Source organism: Corvus moneduloides, chromosome 1 (assembly GCF_009650955.1).
Source record: "Corvus moneduloides isolate bCorMon1 chromosome 1, bCorMon1.pri, whole genome shotgun sequence".
NCBI lineage: Eukaryota > Metazoa > Chordata > Aves > Passeriformes > Corvidae > Corvus > Corvus moneduloides.
The window spans coordinates 57,811,607-57,830,340 of record NC_045476.1 but is presented as its reverse complement, the minus strand read 5'-3'; the positions used below and the strand labels follow the sequence as shown (position 1 = coordinate 57,830,340).

The 18,734-nt window shown below is 39.9% G+C and overlaps 1 protein-coding gene across 2 annotated transcripts; it reads left to right on the top strand.

The window, feature by feature from the left end:
• Nucleotides 1-1,235: 1,235 nt before the first annotated feature.
• TMEM106B (transmembrane protein 106B) lies at nucleotides 1,236-18,247 on the top strand. 2 transcript variants are annotated; one of them, XM_032111002.1, is made up of 8 exons: nucleotides 1,236-1,346; nucleotides 4,636-4,857; nucleotides 7,590-7,653; nucleotides 8,927-9,086; nucleotides 9,887-10,027; nucleotides 10,129-10,178; nucleotides 11,723-11,776; nucleotides 12,507-18,247. In XM_032111002.1, exons 2-8 carry the CDS (start codon nucleotides 4,638-4,640, stop codon nucleotides 12,643-12,645), a joined length of 828 nt encoding a protein of 275 aa, XP_031966893.1. In that variant the 5' UTR covers nucleotides 1,236-1,346; nucleotides 4,636-4,637; the 3' UTR covers nucleotides 12,646-18,247. The 2 variants fall into 2 exon arrangements, with proteins under 2 accessions (XP_031966893.1, XP_031966903.1); XM_032111012.1 differs by lacking the exon at nucleotides 1,236-1,346 and adding an exon at nucleotides 1,568-2,005.
• Nucleotides 18,248-18,734: the final 487 nt, after the last annotated feature.

Below are 18,734 nucleotides of genomic sequence, written 5' to 3'. Positions count from 1 at the left end.
ATATTCAGTCAGCTGTCAGCCAGCACCCCCGGGTCCCTTTCTGCCTGGCCACTGTCCAGCCTGTAGCACTGAAGGGGGTTGTTGTGGCCAAAGTGCAGGACTCAGCACTTGGACTCGTTAAACTTAATGTTGTTGGACTCAGCCCATCTATCCAGCCTGTCCAGGTCCCTTTGCAGAGCCCTCTTACCGTCCAACAGAGCGACACATGCTCCCAGCTTTCCATCTGAGCTGTGTCCCCCTGCACAGTTCTCATCCCTTTGGTGCTCCCGCAGCCCCGCAGAGTCGTCTCCTGCGTTTCCAAAGACAGTGGGTAGTGCTTTTTGTGAACAAGAGGCAGACCCATAAAGAGAAGCCATCACAAGTAATTCACTTCCAACGCACTTCATCTTGCTCTGGCAAATCCTTGGGAGAACATCTCACGCCCATGCCCGGGACAAACATCCGCAGTACAAGCAACATTGTATAATGCGACGTGAGTTATGAAAACGCACTGCACCTCGTCTCTGGCACCTCTGCCACCGCTTTGCTCTCACAAGGATCTCCTTTCTCCCAAAGCACAATAGGGTGAGGAACTTCCACCAGACTACCAAAAAGGGCACAGAAAATAGCAATGGTGCCTCACAAGGTACCACGAAGCTGAGGACAGAAGGAGAGGGCGCTCATAGCTGCGAGCAGCACGGCGAACTAGCAATAGGACGAGGGGACATGGGCTTAAGCTGCACCGGCTGGGGGGAATGGGGGGGTAGGTTGGACATTAGGACGAATTTCTTCACAGAAAGGGTGATTAGACATTGGAACGGACTGCCCTGGGAGGTGGTGGTCACTGTCCCTGGAGGTGTTTAAGGAAAGTCTGGACGTGGCCCTTGGTGCCGTGGTCTAGTTGACATGGTGGTTCAGTCACAGGTTGGACTCGATGATCTCAAAGGTCTTTTCCAACATACATGACTCTGTTACTTGGATTCTGAACCACGGCTGAAACCCCGGATGGAATCCTGCTCTGTCCCCTTTAGTCCCTCTGCCGCAAAGCGGGGCTGCGCGACCTTCCTATTCCCCTCTCCCCCACCCTTGATTCCACCCCCGGATGCGGGATCGCCCCGCATCCCTTCAGACGGCAGCTCACGCGCCACTCCCGAGCCTTGGGCCAGCTGGGGGCTGGCATGGCCCGGGCAGGCAGGACAACAGCGTGCAGCCTGCTCCGCCCCCGGCCGGGTGGGCTGGGCCCGGCTCCGCCCCGCGGCTGCGCACACGCCCGATCCGGGGTTCAGCGCCGCAGCTGCGTCGCTCTCGGTGCCTGCGGTTCTGCCTTTGTGCCGTGCCCGGCCCGGCCCGCCGAGCCCGCGCCGCAGGTGGGACGGAAGCGCGCTGCCGCGGCGGGCGGGGGCTGTGGGCGCTGGCGGAGCTGCGCGCCGGGCGGGGGTCGCCGCGGCCGCCCCTGGGCCTCGGCCGGGCCTGAGCAGGCCCGCGGCGGGGCGGGGGGGCCTGGCCTGGCCTAGCCTGGCCTGGCCTGGCCTGGCCTGGCCTGGCCTGGCCTTGCCTTGCCTTGCCTTGCCTTGCCTTGCCTTGCTTTGCCCTGCCCTGCCCTGCCCTGCCCTGCCCGGGCACGGCTCCCGCGCCGAGTCCACCCCAGGCCGAGCGGGGGCCGGGGGCCGCCCGGGCAGCCCAGCAGCAGCCGAGCTCACCGGGCCTTGGTCCAAGCCTGCCGGCTGTAAACTTCGCAATGTTTGTGAGAGCAGCTAGCACTGATGGACGAGAAAATCCCTAAATCCCAGGATTTTTGATTCCTTTATTTTAGCAGCGCCCGCTTTACCGCTCAGGCAGTGTCCGAGACGTGGGTCTGCAAAGGGGTCGTGCCCACCCGAGCTGGACAAGCCTGTGGCTGCTAAGTCACTGCCTTACCCTGGCGCCTCCTCTGCTTTGGGGGAGATTGTGATGTTCGCGGTTAAGGCATAGCTGATGGGGCAGACGGTGGTTGCGATTCGGAATCTTTTGCTATATTGAAAAAGAAGTAGGTAATCTCAAGTAATCTCAAGTTTATATGTTTGCATATAAAGGGTAAGAACACCAGCCTAACTTCCTGGAGAAGTATAACAATTTAGTTTGATTCTATGAAGTTTCACTGAGTCTATAAACAGAAAGTTTTTTCCCCTAGTCTTGCATGTAGCTCAGGATGTGGTGGTTCAGTGTGTCTTGTGACACTGTTTGGGTTTTGTCTGTGTACCATTGTGCTGCAGTGTGTAGCAAGTTGAAGGGTGGGGTTTTAAACAGATGCCACTTGTCACAACATTTTTAATTTACCAAACTCGTTTTAACAGACTGAATTCACAGAAACTCCAGATAAGTCCAAGGGGAATAGAGTGTAACATCAGTTATAAGGGAGACTGGACCAAAGCACAGCTGTTCAGCAAGTAGGATTTCTGACTTTGGTGACCATATAGAAGCTGTGACATATGGAGCCATTATATTCTCAGAGTTACTGCTGTTCGGCCTATAAGTGCTGGATAAAAGCACAATGTGTTCTTGATTTGTGGTCAGCTGTAGTAAGGTTTGGGCATGGCTGGGGGGAAAAGCATGTTGGTGGATCAAATTTTGCTTGAAGGTGGTTCTCTGTTTTCTTCTTTGTGAACTGAGACGTTTCTCCCAGGTCTCTGGCACCATTACATTCTAATTATTGAAGCTCAGGTACAGCTGGCATTCAAGGATGCACCTGCATTAGTACTTTGATTCAAGTAAAGGATGTGCTCTTGAAAGGACTTCCCAGTCATCCTTGCCTGCTGCACTTTGGCTCATGTCACAGTGTGATGAGGGAGTGTGTGAACTTTTAATTTTGGAGAAAGTTAAAACTGGAATGTGCACTTCAGTTGTCAGTGGGTGCTGTAAGTCTACATAAGAGCTATTATGGAATAAACATGCAAAAACACGTACAGTGTGGGTTTTGGGTCCTCAGTAACTGTTTCTTTTTCAGAGTTGCTGCCTGGTCTGTATGCAGTTGTTAATGTAGACGTAGTCTGAGCCTACTGTCAGTAGTTGGATGTAGTGGTAGGAGAACAGCATGATCCCTAAGCTTTCAGATCTATAATTGTGACAGTTATTGCCTAAGCTGCAAGACTCAAGTTCCATAGCTTGAAGGCTGTAGGTCAGCTGCAAGGAGAAAAGTAAACAAAAACCCCATGTGAAATAATTGTCAACATTGTCAGCAGCTTTTTCAGGATTTTTACCTTTCAATAGCTCAGTAGTTTTAATTTTCAGTTTAACAATTTCCATTATTGAATGGCTCCCAAACTTAGAATGTTTAAAAAGTGCTGTAGCAGCAGAAGGGTAGATAGTTTTCCTGCTTGTAAGGGTTTAATGACATAAATGAAAAAAAATAATCCTGCATATTTGCTGGAGCAGTAACTGGGACTAGTTGGCATTTGTTGACTTACTTTCCTTCTCTCACATTCACCTAGCCTTTATAGCAAGATAATGAATTAATGTTGTGTTTGCGTTGCCATCACCGTATTTGAGATATTTCTGTTCTGTCTTAAGTAGTTGGTTTAAAATATTCTGACTCATTTTCCTCTTTTAATCTTCCTCTTGGAGCTTCCTCTTAGTGAACCAGCATGATAATTGCTAGCTGCCACTTTAAAAATGACTCTTAATGGAAACAAAGCCTCAATGGAGTTTAGCAGATTCTTTTTAAATCATGCAGTTCCTCAAAACACTGATGAATTGAGTGACTGCTGTCTCTGTGTGTTAAGTAACTAAAATGAATTATGTGGATAAGATGGACAACTAATTGGCATTGCTGTAGAGGTTTATTTTTTTAACTTGGAGTTTGTTTTCCACATGTTGCAAACTGGGGAGATTTCTGCTTGTAGTACTTTTGACAGACTTTAGTTTCAAGCGTTCTGTGTTTCAAGGTATTTTTAGTGTTGTGGCTGAAAAGCTACAATAATGAGAAAAAATTAAAATACACATAGGTAACTAAAATGCTTTTGTGAGTAATCCTTTTTTTTTTAACAAGTCTTTATAAATGCTATATATTGGCAGCTGCTATGTTTAAGTAACTCCCATTTTTTACTTCCGTGTGAATTTGTCCCCTTTTGAATTAAAGGGAATCATCAGTTTAAACACCTGGCGATCTATATTTCTAGCTTGGAAACTAATAGCCAATCCTATGTTCTCAAAACAAGTCTGAGCTAAACAATTTACTAAAATTGGATCTGTCATGTGTGTAGAATTTACTCAAAATTGCAAAATTGCTTTCTAAGGCCCAGTCTTGATTTTTTTTTTTTAATACAAAGATTAGTGTGTTGTGTTAAAGCCTGTACAGTAACAATCCTTTGAAAAGCTGTTGCAACTTTTGCCAGCAGTTGTACTGTTCTAATTTTAAAGCCTCTCATTGATCCCCTTTCAACCTGTGCATATTGGAGAATCTGAACAAAGCTCCCACTTAATTCAGGTTCTTTGCATTTTGGGATTGACTCCAGCTTGACAGAGCCTTAGTGCTTTGCAGGTCTTAAGGGATCTGAACAAAGGAGAACTGAGTCTTGTCAGGCTATGGCCACAGACTAACAGTTACCTGGTGCAGAGGAATAAATGCAAGCCATGTTTGAACCATTGTCCCTGAAAACTTCCTTCTGACCTCGTTTTTAGACATGGGAAAATCACTTTCTCACCTGCCAATGCATACCTGCAAGGAAGATGGCTATGATGGAAGCTCAGTGTCTGATAACGTGAGGAACGGTTTAGTTCACTCAGAAGTGCACAATGAAGACAGCAGATGTGGAGATGTATCCCAGTTTCCGTATGTGGAATTTACAGGAAGAGACAGTGTGACCTGCCCAACCTGCCAGGGAACAGGAAGAATTCCACGAGGTAAATTTTCTTTTTTATTCCTTTTATTTCATTTTTTAACCAATTAAGTTACATCGTGACCACGTGAAGTTGTAATAATTCATAACAAATAGCTTTTCAAGTCAAGATGAAGTTTTTTCATCTCTTTGACTTTTTTTTTTTTGTTAGCAGTAAGTGTTTTGTTACTCCAGATAAGAGTAACAAATTGGGTCAGCTGTTACACCTTGGCTGTTACAGGTTGGATCTCCTCTTGTCTGTGTAAAGCAGCTGTTTCTTGCTTCTCAGCTTTGAATCCACACATAACCATAGCTCTTGCAAGCTGAATGAGAAAACCTTTTGTTTCATGACGTTTTATTGCATTTTTTTTAATTACCTATTTTAAGCTATTTTAATCAATATATAACTGCAAAAATGGCTGTAAATACAGAGACAGAAAAGTAGACCTGGCTTGCAACACTTGTTCCCTGGTCATTTATAGGGAACTTTCTTGCCCTCGCTGCCATCAGTGCCCCTTGTCTTCCTTTATCCTCCCTTTGTCCCACTGGTGCTTGCTAGGTGGATAATTCCAGCTTGGAGTTGAAAATACATAGGTTCTTTGGCTGCCTCGGGAAGGAGTAGGCTGCACAGCATTAGTCTTCATACCTAACTGTTTTGTTTGCTTTGCCCTCATCCTTTGCTTTTCCTTTTGGTAAAACTTGCTGCTTTGTTACACTTCTGTCCTAAATGATAGGCTATCTAAATATTTATGAAGAGACCTGTGAAAGGAGACTGCAGGATATCTGAAACTGGGCAGAAGAAGAGTGTGACAAATGCAGTGGGCCAAGCCACAGCCTTTTGCTTCAGCCGTGAGATTTTTCCCTTTGACCGGGGAAGAACTGATGAGATGATTTCATGTTCAGGTCTGCTTTTGCCACACCTCTTATCCAAAATAGATTATTGGGTGTGAAAGCTCTCGGAACTGATTTTGACCAGCAGCTCAGGAAACTTGAGTGATATCTGTGCCGTATTGTCTTTCTGCATGTGCTTCAGTGAGATTAGGTTATGATACAGTTCACAAACCCTTGTGTCTCACCTTTGTAGAAAGATCAGGGAGCACAGAATATTTAGTGGTTGCAAATACCATAGGAGATTCGTGGTTTGGCTGTTAAACTTTCTGCTACAATGTATTTTTGCATAGCTCTAAATTCAGCAAATTTGGCATCTGGAAAAGCAATGAAACTAAAAATTACCTTAGCCAAAAAGGGTAAAGAAGTTTGTTCTGTTAACTTGAAACACTTGTTAATATCAATAGCATGTTTTACTCAAATGGACATATAGCAGGATTTCTATGTTCAAAAGCTTCTTTTTTTCACTGTAGAATCCTTAAATGTAATACTTAAATAAGTGTAAGTTAATTATTTTATTAACTAAAATAGTTTGCAGTAACTATTAAAACATGCACATTGTCAATACATTCTAATGAAACGATATGGTTAAAGTTAGAACTTTAAATGAGTTATTAGAACTAAGAGGATTGTCTTTCTAATTATTCCTTAGTATTTTAGAGAAGAAAAAAAAGTCACATTTGGAGGTCATTTGAGGGGAGAGGGGAAAAATCAAGAATGACTGCATGACTAGTAAGACTATAATTAATATGTGATATGATGGCTAAACTATAATAAATCCCTGAAATTATGTTTAGTTACTTGGAAAGCTTTAGTTTTTTAGCATGTTGTAGTATGAAAGCAGGACTATGCTTTTTTCTTCAAAGGTTGAAGGTGTTTCATTGAAGTAGAGATGAAAATGTGTTTTAAATTGGTAGAGGCTTTTTAGAAGGTTAATGTTTTACATGCTACTATATGCTTGGTTAGCATGTTTTGCTTAACTTAGTGATTCAGCGTGGAATCATTGCCAAGTGCTTGATTAGCTAAGTGATGATTTGATCAAATTCTGCAGTTGGCTTAAAAATTGCAGATCTGACTTGGCCTTGAGGCCTTTGTTCTCATACAGTTTTACAACCAATAGCAAAAGCTCTACAGGCAGATGTAGTACATGTATTTTCAACAACTCATCTGTGCATGTGTTCTTTATTTCTGCCTTTAAAAATACTGCCTAGTGATGTAACTTGTATGGGGAAATTCCAGTAGATACTAATTTTGACTTCCAGGGTGCTGCAGCTCAGCAGCACTGTGATAAATATATTTTTTTATACGTCTGATTTCCAGAATGCAGTGTATAACTTGTGTTGCCAATACCACCTATATTGATACATAGTAGCTTTGGTTGTTTCAATTTGGGCTTGTTGTTTGTTGGGGTTTTTTTAACCAGACTGACCTCTGCTTTTCAGGAGAGCGCATGCAGAATGCCTTCTGGATCAGTTCTTACTGCCCAAGCTTCTGAATGTTTTGTCCCATGAGTTCTTATGGTCTGGCACAGAGAGCTCAGAGCTGTTTTATGTCTCTTTTTCTCCAGGAAGAGGTGCCAGAGGCAATGCTGCCTTCAGTTGTGTGCAGCCCAGAGGCAGAATTTATTGCTGTTTTGGTCTTTGCGGACTTGGTGTTTTCTCATCTTGATGTTGTGTAAGCTGCGCTCTATTTCAGAAAGTGACATCAGCTACAGTAGCATTCAGCCTGGGTCCTTATCTGGAATTTAAATGTTTATCTTTAGTGTTTATTCTTTGGTGCTGCTAAGTTAAAACGGGTACTCTTTGTGTAAAAGAGCTTCAACAACACTTATTCTTTGTTTAAATTCTGAAAGGGTGTTTTTGTTTCCAGGGCAGGAAAATCAGCTGGTAGCACTAATTCCATACAGTGATCAGAGACTGAGGCCAAGAAGAACGTAAGTCAATAGCTATTTGTGATACCTGAATCTACAGTTAATTATTCTCTTCAAGTTAAAATTCAGCAATTCAAAGGAGATAGCAATAAGATGATCACTGGAATGCTTTCAGTACTGGAAAAACAGGGCTTGTGGGGTAATACCAGCCTTAACCTCTAACTCTTGGAGAGTTACTTATTAACAGGTGTGCATACTTCCATCACAGTACATCTTAGCTAAGTACAAAGCTAAGTAATACTGTATGACCTATTCATGTACATGTTTACAGTAAAGATGTATTTCTCAATCTCTGTAGCATCCTAATTGATCTAAGCAGACATATCTTCACTGTTTAAGTTCATTGGTAATGTCTTTGAGCCACTACAAAAAGCAAGTCACCTGAAATTCATTTGTAACATTCTGATATTTGCAGCTAGAAAAATCAATAATTTCTGATGCAGCATATTTAATTTTTTTTCTAGGATCTACTTGAGGGTTTCACTACAATGCTCAGGGCTTCTTGTTCTGACTTGTTTTGGTTTTTACTTTGTTTTTTTCTTAATGTTTTGATGTTTTTGTAATAAACAGAAATGAGTGCCAGGAAAAAGAAATACAGTAGCTTCACATAATACTATTCTGGATAATATATCTGATGTAATGGTAGTACAAATTTGAAACATATTACTGTAGTGTTCTAATTTTGACTAAACTGGAGCTGAAGTAGATCCTTTTATTTTTGGAGGGTTTTCTTATTATCTCTCACACCCCTACCCCCGCCCCACCCTCCTATGCACACACACAGCCACACCCACACAAACACACCCTTTTGTGTTAGCTTAATTGTGAATTTCCTGCTCCTTAGCTGAAGTCCTGACACTTTCCCTGGAAGTCGGGATTTTCTGTCATGAGAGCTTTATTTTGTGTCCTGGATGTGTTGTGAGACTTCCACAAAATGACAGAAGTTCTGCTATAAATAAACGTTAAGAGGAAGTGAGTTTGTTTCAAAGCACATAAGTATTTACGTCTTCCATTTTCCTCTGCAAGTTACAAATGTTGAGATAACCACATGATTTGAAATATGATATCTGATGTATATACAAGAGTAACAGCTGTTTAAGACATAGCTGTGAAGTGCAGCATAGATTTTTTTCCCCTTTTAGAAGCTAATGGAAGCTAGAAATAGACTGAATAAGTTGTGTTGACTAGTTCTGCTCCTTATCACTTAAAAGAAAATAGTATGTCACTGTTGTTTAATGTGTTTTTGACTCTGAAATGTGCTCTTTTTTTCCTCCAGAAAGCTCTATGTGACTGCTTCTGTAACTGTGTGTTTACTACTTTCTGGGCTGGCTGTATTTTTCTTGTTTCCTCGCTCGATTGATGTTCAGTACATTGGTGTGAAGTCAGTATATGTCACTTACGAACATGATAGACGGATAATCTATCTAAATATTACAGTAAGTCTGACTGGGTGTTTGCAATGCATAAATGTAACACAAGATACTGCTTTGAGAGTTTAATGTACATACAAACTGTGGTCTGGCTGAAAAGCTTAGTTGGTACCTTAAGAAATAGAATTGGTGACCAGTTTGAAAAATGTAACTGGACCTGCTGTGGCTGGTTCTTGTAGCTGTAGCTAATGGAGGTGTAATTGCAGGCTGACACTGGGTCTTCTGTTTTCAAGGGAACAGTAACTTTGGAGTTCTTAGTGTTACTTTTGAAATGTGTCTGAAATGTAGCATGTGTATGTAGGAATGCTGTTTGCTGCTGCCCTGGTATTATGCAGTTGGGGAAAAATTATGGGGTTGGGGAAAAATACTTCTTATCCACCTTAAAACTTAAAGGAGCTGTTCCCACATAGTTCTTGATTTCTTCGTAATGATCTTGATATGGGATTACCTAAAGACTTTTGGTACAGTTCTTCATTTTAAATAAAGCAAAGCTGCCATGGGTGAAAGAGGTCCTTTGATAGCTAAATTTCCTGAAAGGAATAACTGAGGATTGGAAGAAATGCAGTATTTGCAGTGGAGGGTTGTTACCAGGAAAGTTGTGCAGAAGTTTGTGTTACTCAATATATTCACTAAACAAACTTAGAAAGTGATGGTCCATGACCCCACTCCTCTCTGCAATCCTAGCAGACAGGAAAATTTACTTGCATAATTTCAGGTATTACTGTCTCATGCACAGGTTTCAAAATGCTTGCTCATCAAGATACACAGAATGGATAGCTGTTGCTGTTTTGTGTTTGTTTTTTCAGAACACACTGAATATAACGAATAACAACTATTACTCTGTTGAAGTGGCAAATATCACAGCCCAAGTTCAGTTTTCAAAAACAGTTATTGGCAAGGCACGGTTAAACAACATCACCAACATTGGTCCGCTGGATATGAAACAGGTAAGTAGCTTAGGCTTTTAGAGTTAAACATGTGTTAATCTTCATATATAAATCTACTTATTTGTGTTTTCCTTGCTTTTTTATTGTGTTTTTTTTTTTAGATTGATTATATGGTGCCTACAGTCATACAAGATGAAATGAGCTACATGTAGTAAGTGTACTCACCTGTAAATATCACATGGATCTTATTAAAAGTTGTGTTGACATTAAAACCAACTTTTTTCAAAGTTAGCAGAAATCTGTTTGAAAAGACATTGGGGCATTTTCTTCAAGTTTAATAGTACTGAAAGAGGGTAAGCCACAATTGTTTGATTAGTTTCATATAGTGGCTTGCTGTACCTGACTATAAACCCTTTAAAAGGTATCTCTACTCCAGTATTTTAGGCCTTGGCACTAGTTAGGACTGCTGCTTTAGGGGGTGGAAGCGCAGGTGTGTTCCCCTAACAAGTTCTCTAGTAACTTTTGCACAAGTTTCTCTGCACTAGAAGGAAATTTGCTTTTAGTGGTATGCAAATTAGAGACTTTTCTTCACACTTTGTGTATACGATGGTAAGCAGTGTTACAGGCTGACCTTTGAGTGGTTTTATTCATAGCTTCTGAAAGTTCATTTGTCCAACAGACTGTTAGCTCATTATATCTTGGTCAAAAAAACCACTTCTAGTTCTCTTAACACTGAAATGCAGACTGAACAGAAAGAGTTAACTATTGAGACTTCAGGTCTGTGTGCAGTTCTAGTGGATGCCAGCTCCTTTGGGGTGGGAGAAATTATTGAAACCTTATTGCTTTGAAATGTTGAAATAAAATGAAATAGGTATGAAATGGCAAGAGAGGCACAAACTTCAAATCAACAGAAAATGCTGAATCTCTGTCACCTTTTAAAAGTATGTAAGTTAGCTTTATGTAAAGCTAACTTTTTATATTGTGAACTTTTTATATCGTGAATCTCTTTGGATGCATGAGGAATAAATAAATTTCATAAATAGCCTTCATAGAACTCATGATAATACCATATTTCCTTATAATATGGATGAGCTGTTTATATCTTATTTTTGCTGGTGCAGGGAGGGGGTATGAAAATATTGTAGGTAGCTGCCAAGCAATCTTATTGCACTGATCACATGCTATTCATTCTAGAGCTGATAAATTTGTGACCAAGATCATTGATTTAGGAAGCAGGATTTAAAAGTATGCACTTACATGGTGCTCTTTATGACTTTATGGTATTTAGGTGTGTGTCAGAAAATATAAGTCTGAAAAGGTTATCTATCTTGCAAGAGAACAATAACCTTGACTTCTGAATCTCTGTATGTTAGTTAAAGGTCACTTTGCATAATACAGAAGTGGATGAGTGTAAAAAAAAAAAGAGGTGACAAAGTGATACTGGCAGGCTTTAAATGTAGGGGCTCAGGTTAACCTTGGTTAGCTTCTGGAAGATGGAATGATCGCTTTCTCAGGACACTTCTGTTGGCAAGCATTACATGAAAGCAAACCCATGTGAAGACAGAACCTGTGAAAGCAAGACTATGTATATAAAAGTAGGCCCAGCATTCAGTCACTGGCAAATGATTCTGTTGCCATTGCTAGCAGCTCTGTGGACAGAGCAGCAGAATTTCCAGTTGAAGCCACAAGTCTTGCTTTTTAGATAATTATCTTGGAAAAGTTTGATGTAAATCTAACAATTGTTCTTTTTTGCAGTGACTTCTGTACTTTACCATCTATCAAAGTACATAACATTGTAGTGATGATGCAGTAAGTATGGTAGTCTTCCTGTGTGTGGGAAACAACTTAAGAAGCCATATAATTCTCATTGAAATAATACTCAAATACTTAAACCTGAAGTCTTTGCATCACAGATAAAATGAAGTCAACTTGCTTTCTAGTGTAGTAGCTTTATAGTTATAGAAAGTGAACTGTGTCTTTTGACCAGTTCTGGTGGTGTAAAGACAGATTAAACAGAATCATTGTTACTGTATCTGCTCTGCAGTTGGGTGAGCTATAGCCATGGAGCTACTGATGTCTCAAAAACTTTAAAATTACTTTGTGTGTTGGCCACTGTTCAAAACTTGCTGAGATCTTTGATCTTGAAGGAATTACCGGCTTTAGTACTCGGTCAGAGACTGCTTCTCGTGACAGCGCATAAATTTCAGCATGGTGGGGTCTTTTGTTGGTGAGGGAGCAGGGGGTGTCTTTAGACTAGATATAGCATGGCTTGTAGCTTGTTTAGTCATTTGCTTTCTTGTTACAAACAAGAATATTATTTGTATTGGTAGATATTACAAGTAAAACTCAGCTTTAGCATCTTTAGAAAAAGGAACCAGATGTCTTTTATGGAGAAAATCTATAGTGGTAAATCAGTAATGTTCTTAAATTTATTTAAAACATATTTTGTTCCAAAACCTTTTCCTTAATAACCCTAGTAATATAAATCCAGTGATTTTAGAATAGGAAACTCAAAATCTCTTCTCTTTGTCTTTTTAAGAGTGACAGTGACAACCTCGTACTTAGGCCACCCTGAGCAGATATCCCAGGAGAGATACCAGTATGTGGACTGTGGAGGAAACACGACCTACCAACTGGGCCAGTCAGAATATTTAAATGTCCTTCAGCCTCCACAGTAAAAGCACCTGTTGTTTGGTGTGGAATGACTGCTGTTGGTGCTTGCAGAGATCCTTTGGATAGAACTGGTACTACATGGAGTGGAGAGTACATGTAATGTACAGCATAGCAAACATTGAGATCTGTTCACTTTAGATGCAGGGAGGGAAAGGTGCAAATTGTAAATAGGTGCACTTGTTAAATGTTGTGTTTTCCCCTTCTGTTTGCTTTCTGTTACTGTGAGCACTTCTGTCAAGTTGTGTGGTGGGAGGGAGAGGGGGAATATCAGATTCTTGAACAGAACTGGGACTTTTCCTTACAGTGTGGTACATCAACTTAGAGTAACTGTGTGTATGTCTATGTTCAGGTGAAATGTGTCACTAATGAGAATTTTAAAAAAATAATACTCATAAATTTTAAGTTTATACTTCAGTTCTTGATATTTGACTATTGAAAATGAAGTATTACTACTTAAATAACAAGATTACTTTGAGGTGTCTATTAGTGAAATTTCTGTTAGTAACCCAGTGGCAATTGTTCTTTATTTTGGGATTCTACACTTTATTTGCTATCCATGATTAGAGGTGACATGCAGTCTATGAAAGCCAGGAAAGCTCTCTTGGATGACACAATAGTTGAATGTGCGGTTTCTAGAATCTGGCATCTTTTCATTCATATTCCCTCTTGCTACCTCTGGGATGTTATAAGGAGAATATATATTGTTATATTTAAAGCTGGATTTAAAACTAAACAAAAAACAACCCCCACAACAATTACTGACAAAGGAAAAAAAACCAAGAGTCTAGAAAATGAACAAGACTTTACCAGTCTGGTTTTTAGTAAACTTTTTAGATCAGGTATTAAAATCAAGATTGTGCGGTTGGAACTAGGTGGGAAACTTTGAGCATGGGTTTGGAGAGCTTGGTGTAAATTTTTGTGATTTTTACTGTTTTAATATATTATGCATCTAAGCGACTTTTAAGTGTTAATATGTTGGGTTGTGTTTATTTCTTGCACAGGCTCATTAAGCAAATGCAGTAGTTATCTGTACTTACAGAGCACTCAAAGGTCACATCAAAGTTATGTAAGGGAAGATGAAGCAATTCTTTCTGTTGGAGTACATGCTGATGTAATTATGAGATTACTGACTGATAGCATTAAATAGTTTCTGTAGCACAGTTTGCACATGCGAATTTCTGGGGTAATTGTGAATCATGATGAGTATAAACTTTGGGTCCAAAGTTGTCTGACTCCTCAAGGCTGACTGTTCTAAGGGTTAACTTTTTAATTGGCTAGATCAGGATTGTTTTGTTTCTGAATTAGGTAAGATGCAGCTGTAAGAACATACTATTGAGACTGTTGCATTGTAATGAATGATGTATTTTTTAAAATAGATATTACTGGTTTTATGCTGCCTATCTCCTGGAAATAAGCTACACAAAATGAATTTGCAATAAACACTATGGAAAAAGGCTTCTGAGTAACTTGCCACTAACAATCTCTGATGCTCCAGTACTTCAGTGAAGATACGTCTTCATTACTCTTTTCTTTACTAGCCTCTCTTAGATGGACCTAAGGGGATGGGTGGGGAAAAGAATGTGGGTGATGTAAGACTGATTTAAAAGGCGTTTAGTAACCATAATAAACCCCCCACCCTTCTCTATTTGAATTGCTATGAGCATTTACTCTGACAGTCTATGAAAACTTTTGGAACCTCATCTGTCAGTTTCATATAGTTGTTGATAAGATGAAGACTTCATCTTTTGCCTTTAGAGAACTTCTGTAACTGGAGTAGTCAATTCAAATGACTTATTGTAGTTATACTCTGAATATTGTTCTTGATTTTGGGCCCTTAAAAGTAAAGAGTCTTTATTACAACTCGAAGTCATGAGGGAAACTAGTTCATAGTTGACTCACCTTTCTAGAGTTTAGATAAGGTTCAGTCCTGTGGCTGCTGAAATGCGTGTGTGAGCTCATCTGATAGCCTGAAAAGATACAGGTGATAACTAAAGACCAGGAGAGTGGGGAGCTGGCTAGGAGCAGAGGGGTAAACTCATGTTACCTGTTGTAGAAAAATATGCTGATAATGGAGAGTGGGGAGAGAATTCTGGTTTAAATCATATCAGAACTGAAGTCTGCCAGCAAGTCACACAGGCTCTTTTCTTCTAGGCTTAAATATTTACACACTAGAGTGTTGTTTTTGTTTGGGAGTTGTTGTTTGTTTTTTTGAAATAGAAAAAGAAGGAAACAGCTGTAGGCAGATAGTTACATTGATTTAAAACAAATTTTTCTTCCAAGGATGAAAGGTAATCTAAAATAACTGGAATGGTGGAATTATTTGGTGACAGTAGTGAATGCTGCTTTTGAACTAGCATGGCAGGGGGGAAGTTACACTTTATGCAATGTTGAGATGCAAACTGACTTCTGAAATTTTGGTGGACATGCTGAGCAAGATCAATACGTAAATCTGTGGTTCTTAACCTTGCATGAAGTGCTTGAAATTCGCTGATTTAAATTAAAGAATTGAGTGGAATTATTTTTTCCATGTATGTGTTGGAAGGGGGAAGATAAAACTCAGTTTTTGTCATCTAGGATATCTGTAACATCAAATTCTGATAGACTTACTGAATGATGAAGTGTTCTCATCTTAGGAAACAAATTGTGGGTTAAAGATCCTACTGAATTCTCAAATTAAGTCAGTAATGGGAGAATAAAAGGCTTTACGTTCCAAGTGCTAGTATGCCCTTGCACAAATGTCAGCATATTACTAACCAAATAAGGCAAGTATTTAAATTTATCTACTGATTTTAATGTAACATCTCATCACATAAGAAGGTAGACATCTGTGTGAATATTTAACTTAAACTTGCTTTATGTGACTGAGCTTGGAAACATGCTAAGGGAGCAAGGGAACTCAGTATTAACTTGTATAACTTTGTAAACGAGGTATCAGTATAGATCCAAGTAATAGATCTTTCATTTTTTGCATTCATTTTATCTTGATTTAAAAAAAAAAAAAAGGCAAGCCTTTCAGTTCAGTTGTAAATCAGTAAGTACAATTCTCTCTAGAAAGTCAGCTTGAAAAATTACAATCTTTTTCCTGGTTTATCTTCTGTGTGTCTTCTGAAGTGATCCATATTTCATGTGTAACTTCCCCTAGTCTTCAAATGCTATCAAATACCTTTATACTGGTATTGCAGTGTGTTTATTTCTGGTAGAATTCTTTTCACTTGAATGCTTTCTAGCAGTTCCTTTACCAAAACCTGTTGCACTTTAAAATGGAAACTCTGTTATTTCTTAAAATAGTAAGAAACATAGTCCAGATGCTGCACTGTAATGGCACTATTAAAAATCAGCTTAATATATTCTGTTTAGAATAACTGTAAAATCTCAAAATTTTAACTTAAGTAAGTATGGAACACTTAAATGCATAAGAAGGTTAACTATTTGGCCATTGGAGAACAAAATTATTGTACATTTCAAATACACTGCTTTAAAAATGAATGAATAACCATCCAAGATCCAAACCATCAAAGATCTAACCATCAAATATCTGTTTGGGGTGATTGAAAGGGAGGCACTCTTACTAAAAGATGGAAGACTGACATTCTTGAATTCCTGGTGTGGGAAAAAGCCTGTTAAAGCTCATTCGTTATTTCTTTACTCATCTCGATGTTTAGGGGATGGTTGCTTAATTCTTAATCTTTTGTGAAGACAAACCATAAGTATGTTTTTCCTTTGTGGTATAACTGACGTTCTTAATGCACTTCTGATGTGTGCATGACCTTGATATTAATTTGTAGTTATATTTTGCAGCCTGGCGTTGGCAGATTTGAGTACATGCTTTAGTTGACTTTGCTTCAAATTGTCCTTGAAGTTCTGCAAGTGAATATATTTTTTCATAGTAGTACATTGCAAACAGCCTGGGCTTTTCAGCATGTGTTATATAAAGGAACCATTTAAACACCGAACTCTAAGTGCTTGGATTGAACCATGAGGGTCTTTAACCTGACTGAAGTGTTGTGCCCTCATGATGGAAAGGATGGTGCTTGGAGTGGTATGAGAGAAAAATTTCCCTATTTAGACAATATTACAAGAGAAATAACATTATTTCTTATTCAGCATTTAAAGTTTCCTTTTTTATTTCCTCCTTTTTTTTGAGGGGTGGTAGTTGTGGTTTTGTTTTTCTTCCCATCCCCCAAATCTATAGCGAGTCATCTGTCTGTTCCCAGACAGCACCTTGTGAAATGGGTGACTTGTTTCAGAGTTGGGCAGCTGCAGGAAGCTTCACATCAGCTGAACTAGACTTGTAGAGTTAAGATATGGGAAAGACTAGCAATGGTAGCTCTAAGAACTAAATTTTGTACTTGCCGGTCTAACAAAATGCCACAACCCTTGTAATGCTTCCCGGCTTTCCACTACTCAAAGGGAAGGATAAATAATGCAAGTACAACCAATATACTTCAGCAATGGACTGCTTGCAACCAGCAAAATATTTGTTAGTGATGGCCCTGGTCATGCCAAAAAGTCTAATTTTTTTTTTTTTTTGGCCTGGGGAAGGAGGAATAGATCCCAGCCAAAAGATGTTGAGAAGAATTATTTGGCTGTGGCAAACACCCAGTGTTTGTTGCATTTTAGAAGTCACCTTTCTATTTTATGTTTAGCTCGGGAATTCTGATCGTTACCAGAGGGGTATTTTGGGGTAGTTCTGCTACCTACAGCTTTTGCTGTGTAAATCTGCTTTTCCACAGGTAGTCAGGCCTGTTGGCCAGGAACAGCAGTCTGCATGGGATCTGCACACTAAGTGTGGAGAGCCCTGCAGTTTGGTGGGAGACTGTTCAGTGTGGGAGTAAGGTCCTGGTGCTCATACTCTCCTCTTCCACCAGCCATCACAAGGGTCCTACAACTTGGATGCGTATGTTTCCTGGGGACTGAAACTGCTTTTGCTTTGCATGGGCCAGGATGCTTAGTACCACACATGTAAGCGTATTATGGTGCCTGAGTATTTTGGATCTGACTGACTGTGATTTAGTTCTTTTGTTTGTTTTAAGGAAGCAAATTTAACTACTGTACAGAGTGTGCATATAATAGCTTGAGATATGTATAGAAATACTAATGAGTGATAACTATTTTTGTAACTTAAGATGTTCCTGTAACTGTGTAGCAAACAACCTATCCAGTAAAGCATGATAAACACTCTAGAAGTCAAAGAGTATTTTGGAATGACTTGTAGGACACGGGGGCTATGTTAATGTAAGCTAACTGGGGCGCAAGGAATCTTGTTATTCAGAGGTTCAAAATCTGGGCTTAACTTCATTATGAATATATGTTTCTAGACATTGTTTGACTCAAAGAATGATATTAAATTTTCTATTTAAAAAGCTTGGATCATGTATATCTTTTTTTTAAACTGACAATATTTTTCTCCCCTTCTTCCCTGTCTCCCGCAAGTTTTCCCTCTATCCCACCATATTTTCCCACTAGCTTTCATGTATTTTCAAGGATATTACTTCAATTTTTGTAACTATTGGCATTCCATGATGTGAAGACTTTGCAATCTACTTTTTTTTATACTATGTTTTATTGTGTTAAGTCTGTAATAAACTTGAGTATCTGAAAGCTAAACACTCTATGTGAATGAATTAGTGTTGTCTGACTGAGCTACTGAAGTAACTGAGTTCAAACCCGGACTGCTGTGGTGGGTTGGCCCCTGCCACCAGGTCAGCCCCCATGCCATTGCTCATACACTCTTCCCTCCCAGTGGGATGGTGGACAGAATTGGGACAAAAGCAAGAAAACTCTTGTCAGGATGAAGACGTTTTAATACAAGAAGGAAAGCTGTGTACACAGGCAAAACAAAATAAGGAATTTATTTCCTAGCATCAGGCAGGTGTTTACAACAGGAAGACCTGATTAACCTTCCTTTCTCTTTTCCCTAGCTTTTATTGCTGGGCATGATCCCATATGGAATAGCCCTTTTGTCATCTGGGAGTATCTGTCCTGGCTGTGTCCCCTCCCAGCTTCTTGACTACTCACAGCCTAGGCCCTGCAGGTCTGAGCAGACTCAAAGAGGGAGGGGGCAATGAAAAAGGAAACCTGTGGTGCTGGGAGA

Bases quoted from the DNA above. Each gene is read 5' to 3' on its own strand.
- TMEM106B (XM_032111002.1), top strand. From the start codon at position 4,638: ATGGGAAAATCACTTTCTCACCTGCCAATGCATACCTGCAAGGAAGAT. The intron at 7,654-8,926 runs GTAAGTCAATAG...TTTTTCCTCCAG, and splicing joins AGACTGAGGCCAAGAAGAAC to AAAGCTCTATGTGACTGCTT. The intron at 11,777-12,506 runs GTAAGTATGGTA...TGTCTTTTTAAG, and splicing joins AACATTGTAGTGATGATGCA to AGTGACAGTGACAACCTCGT.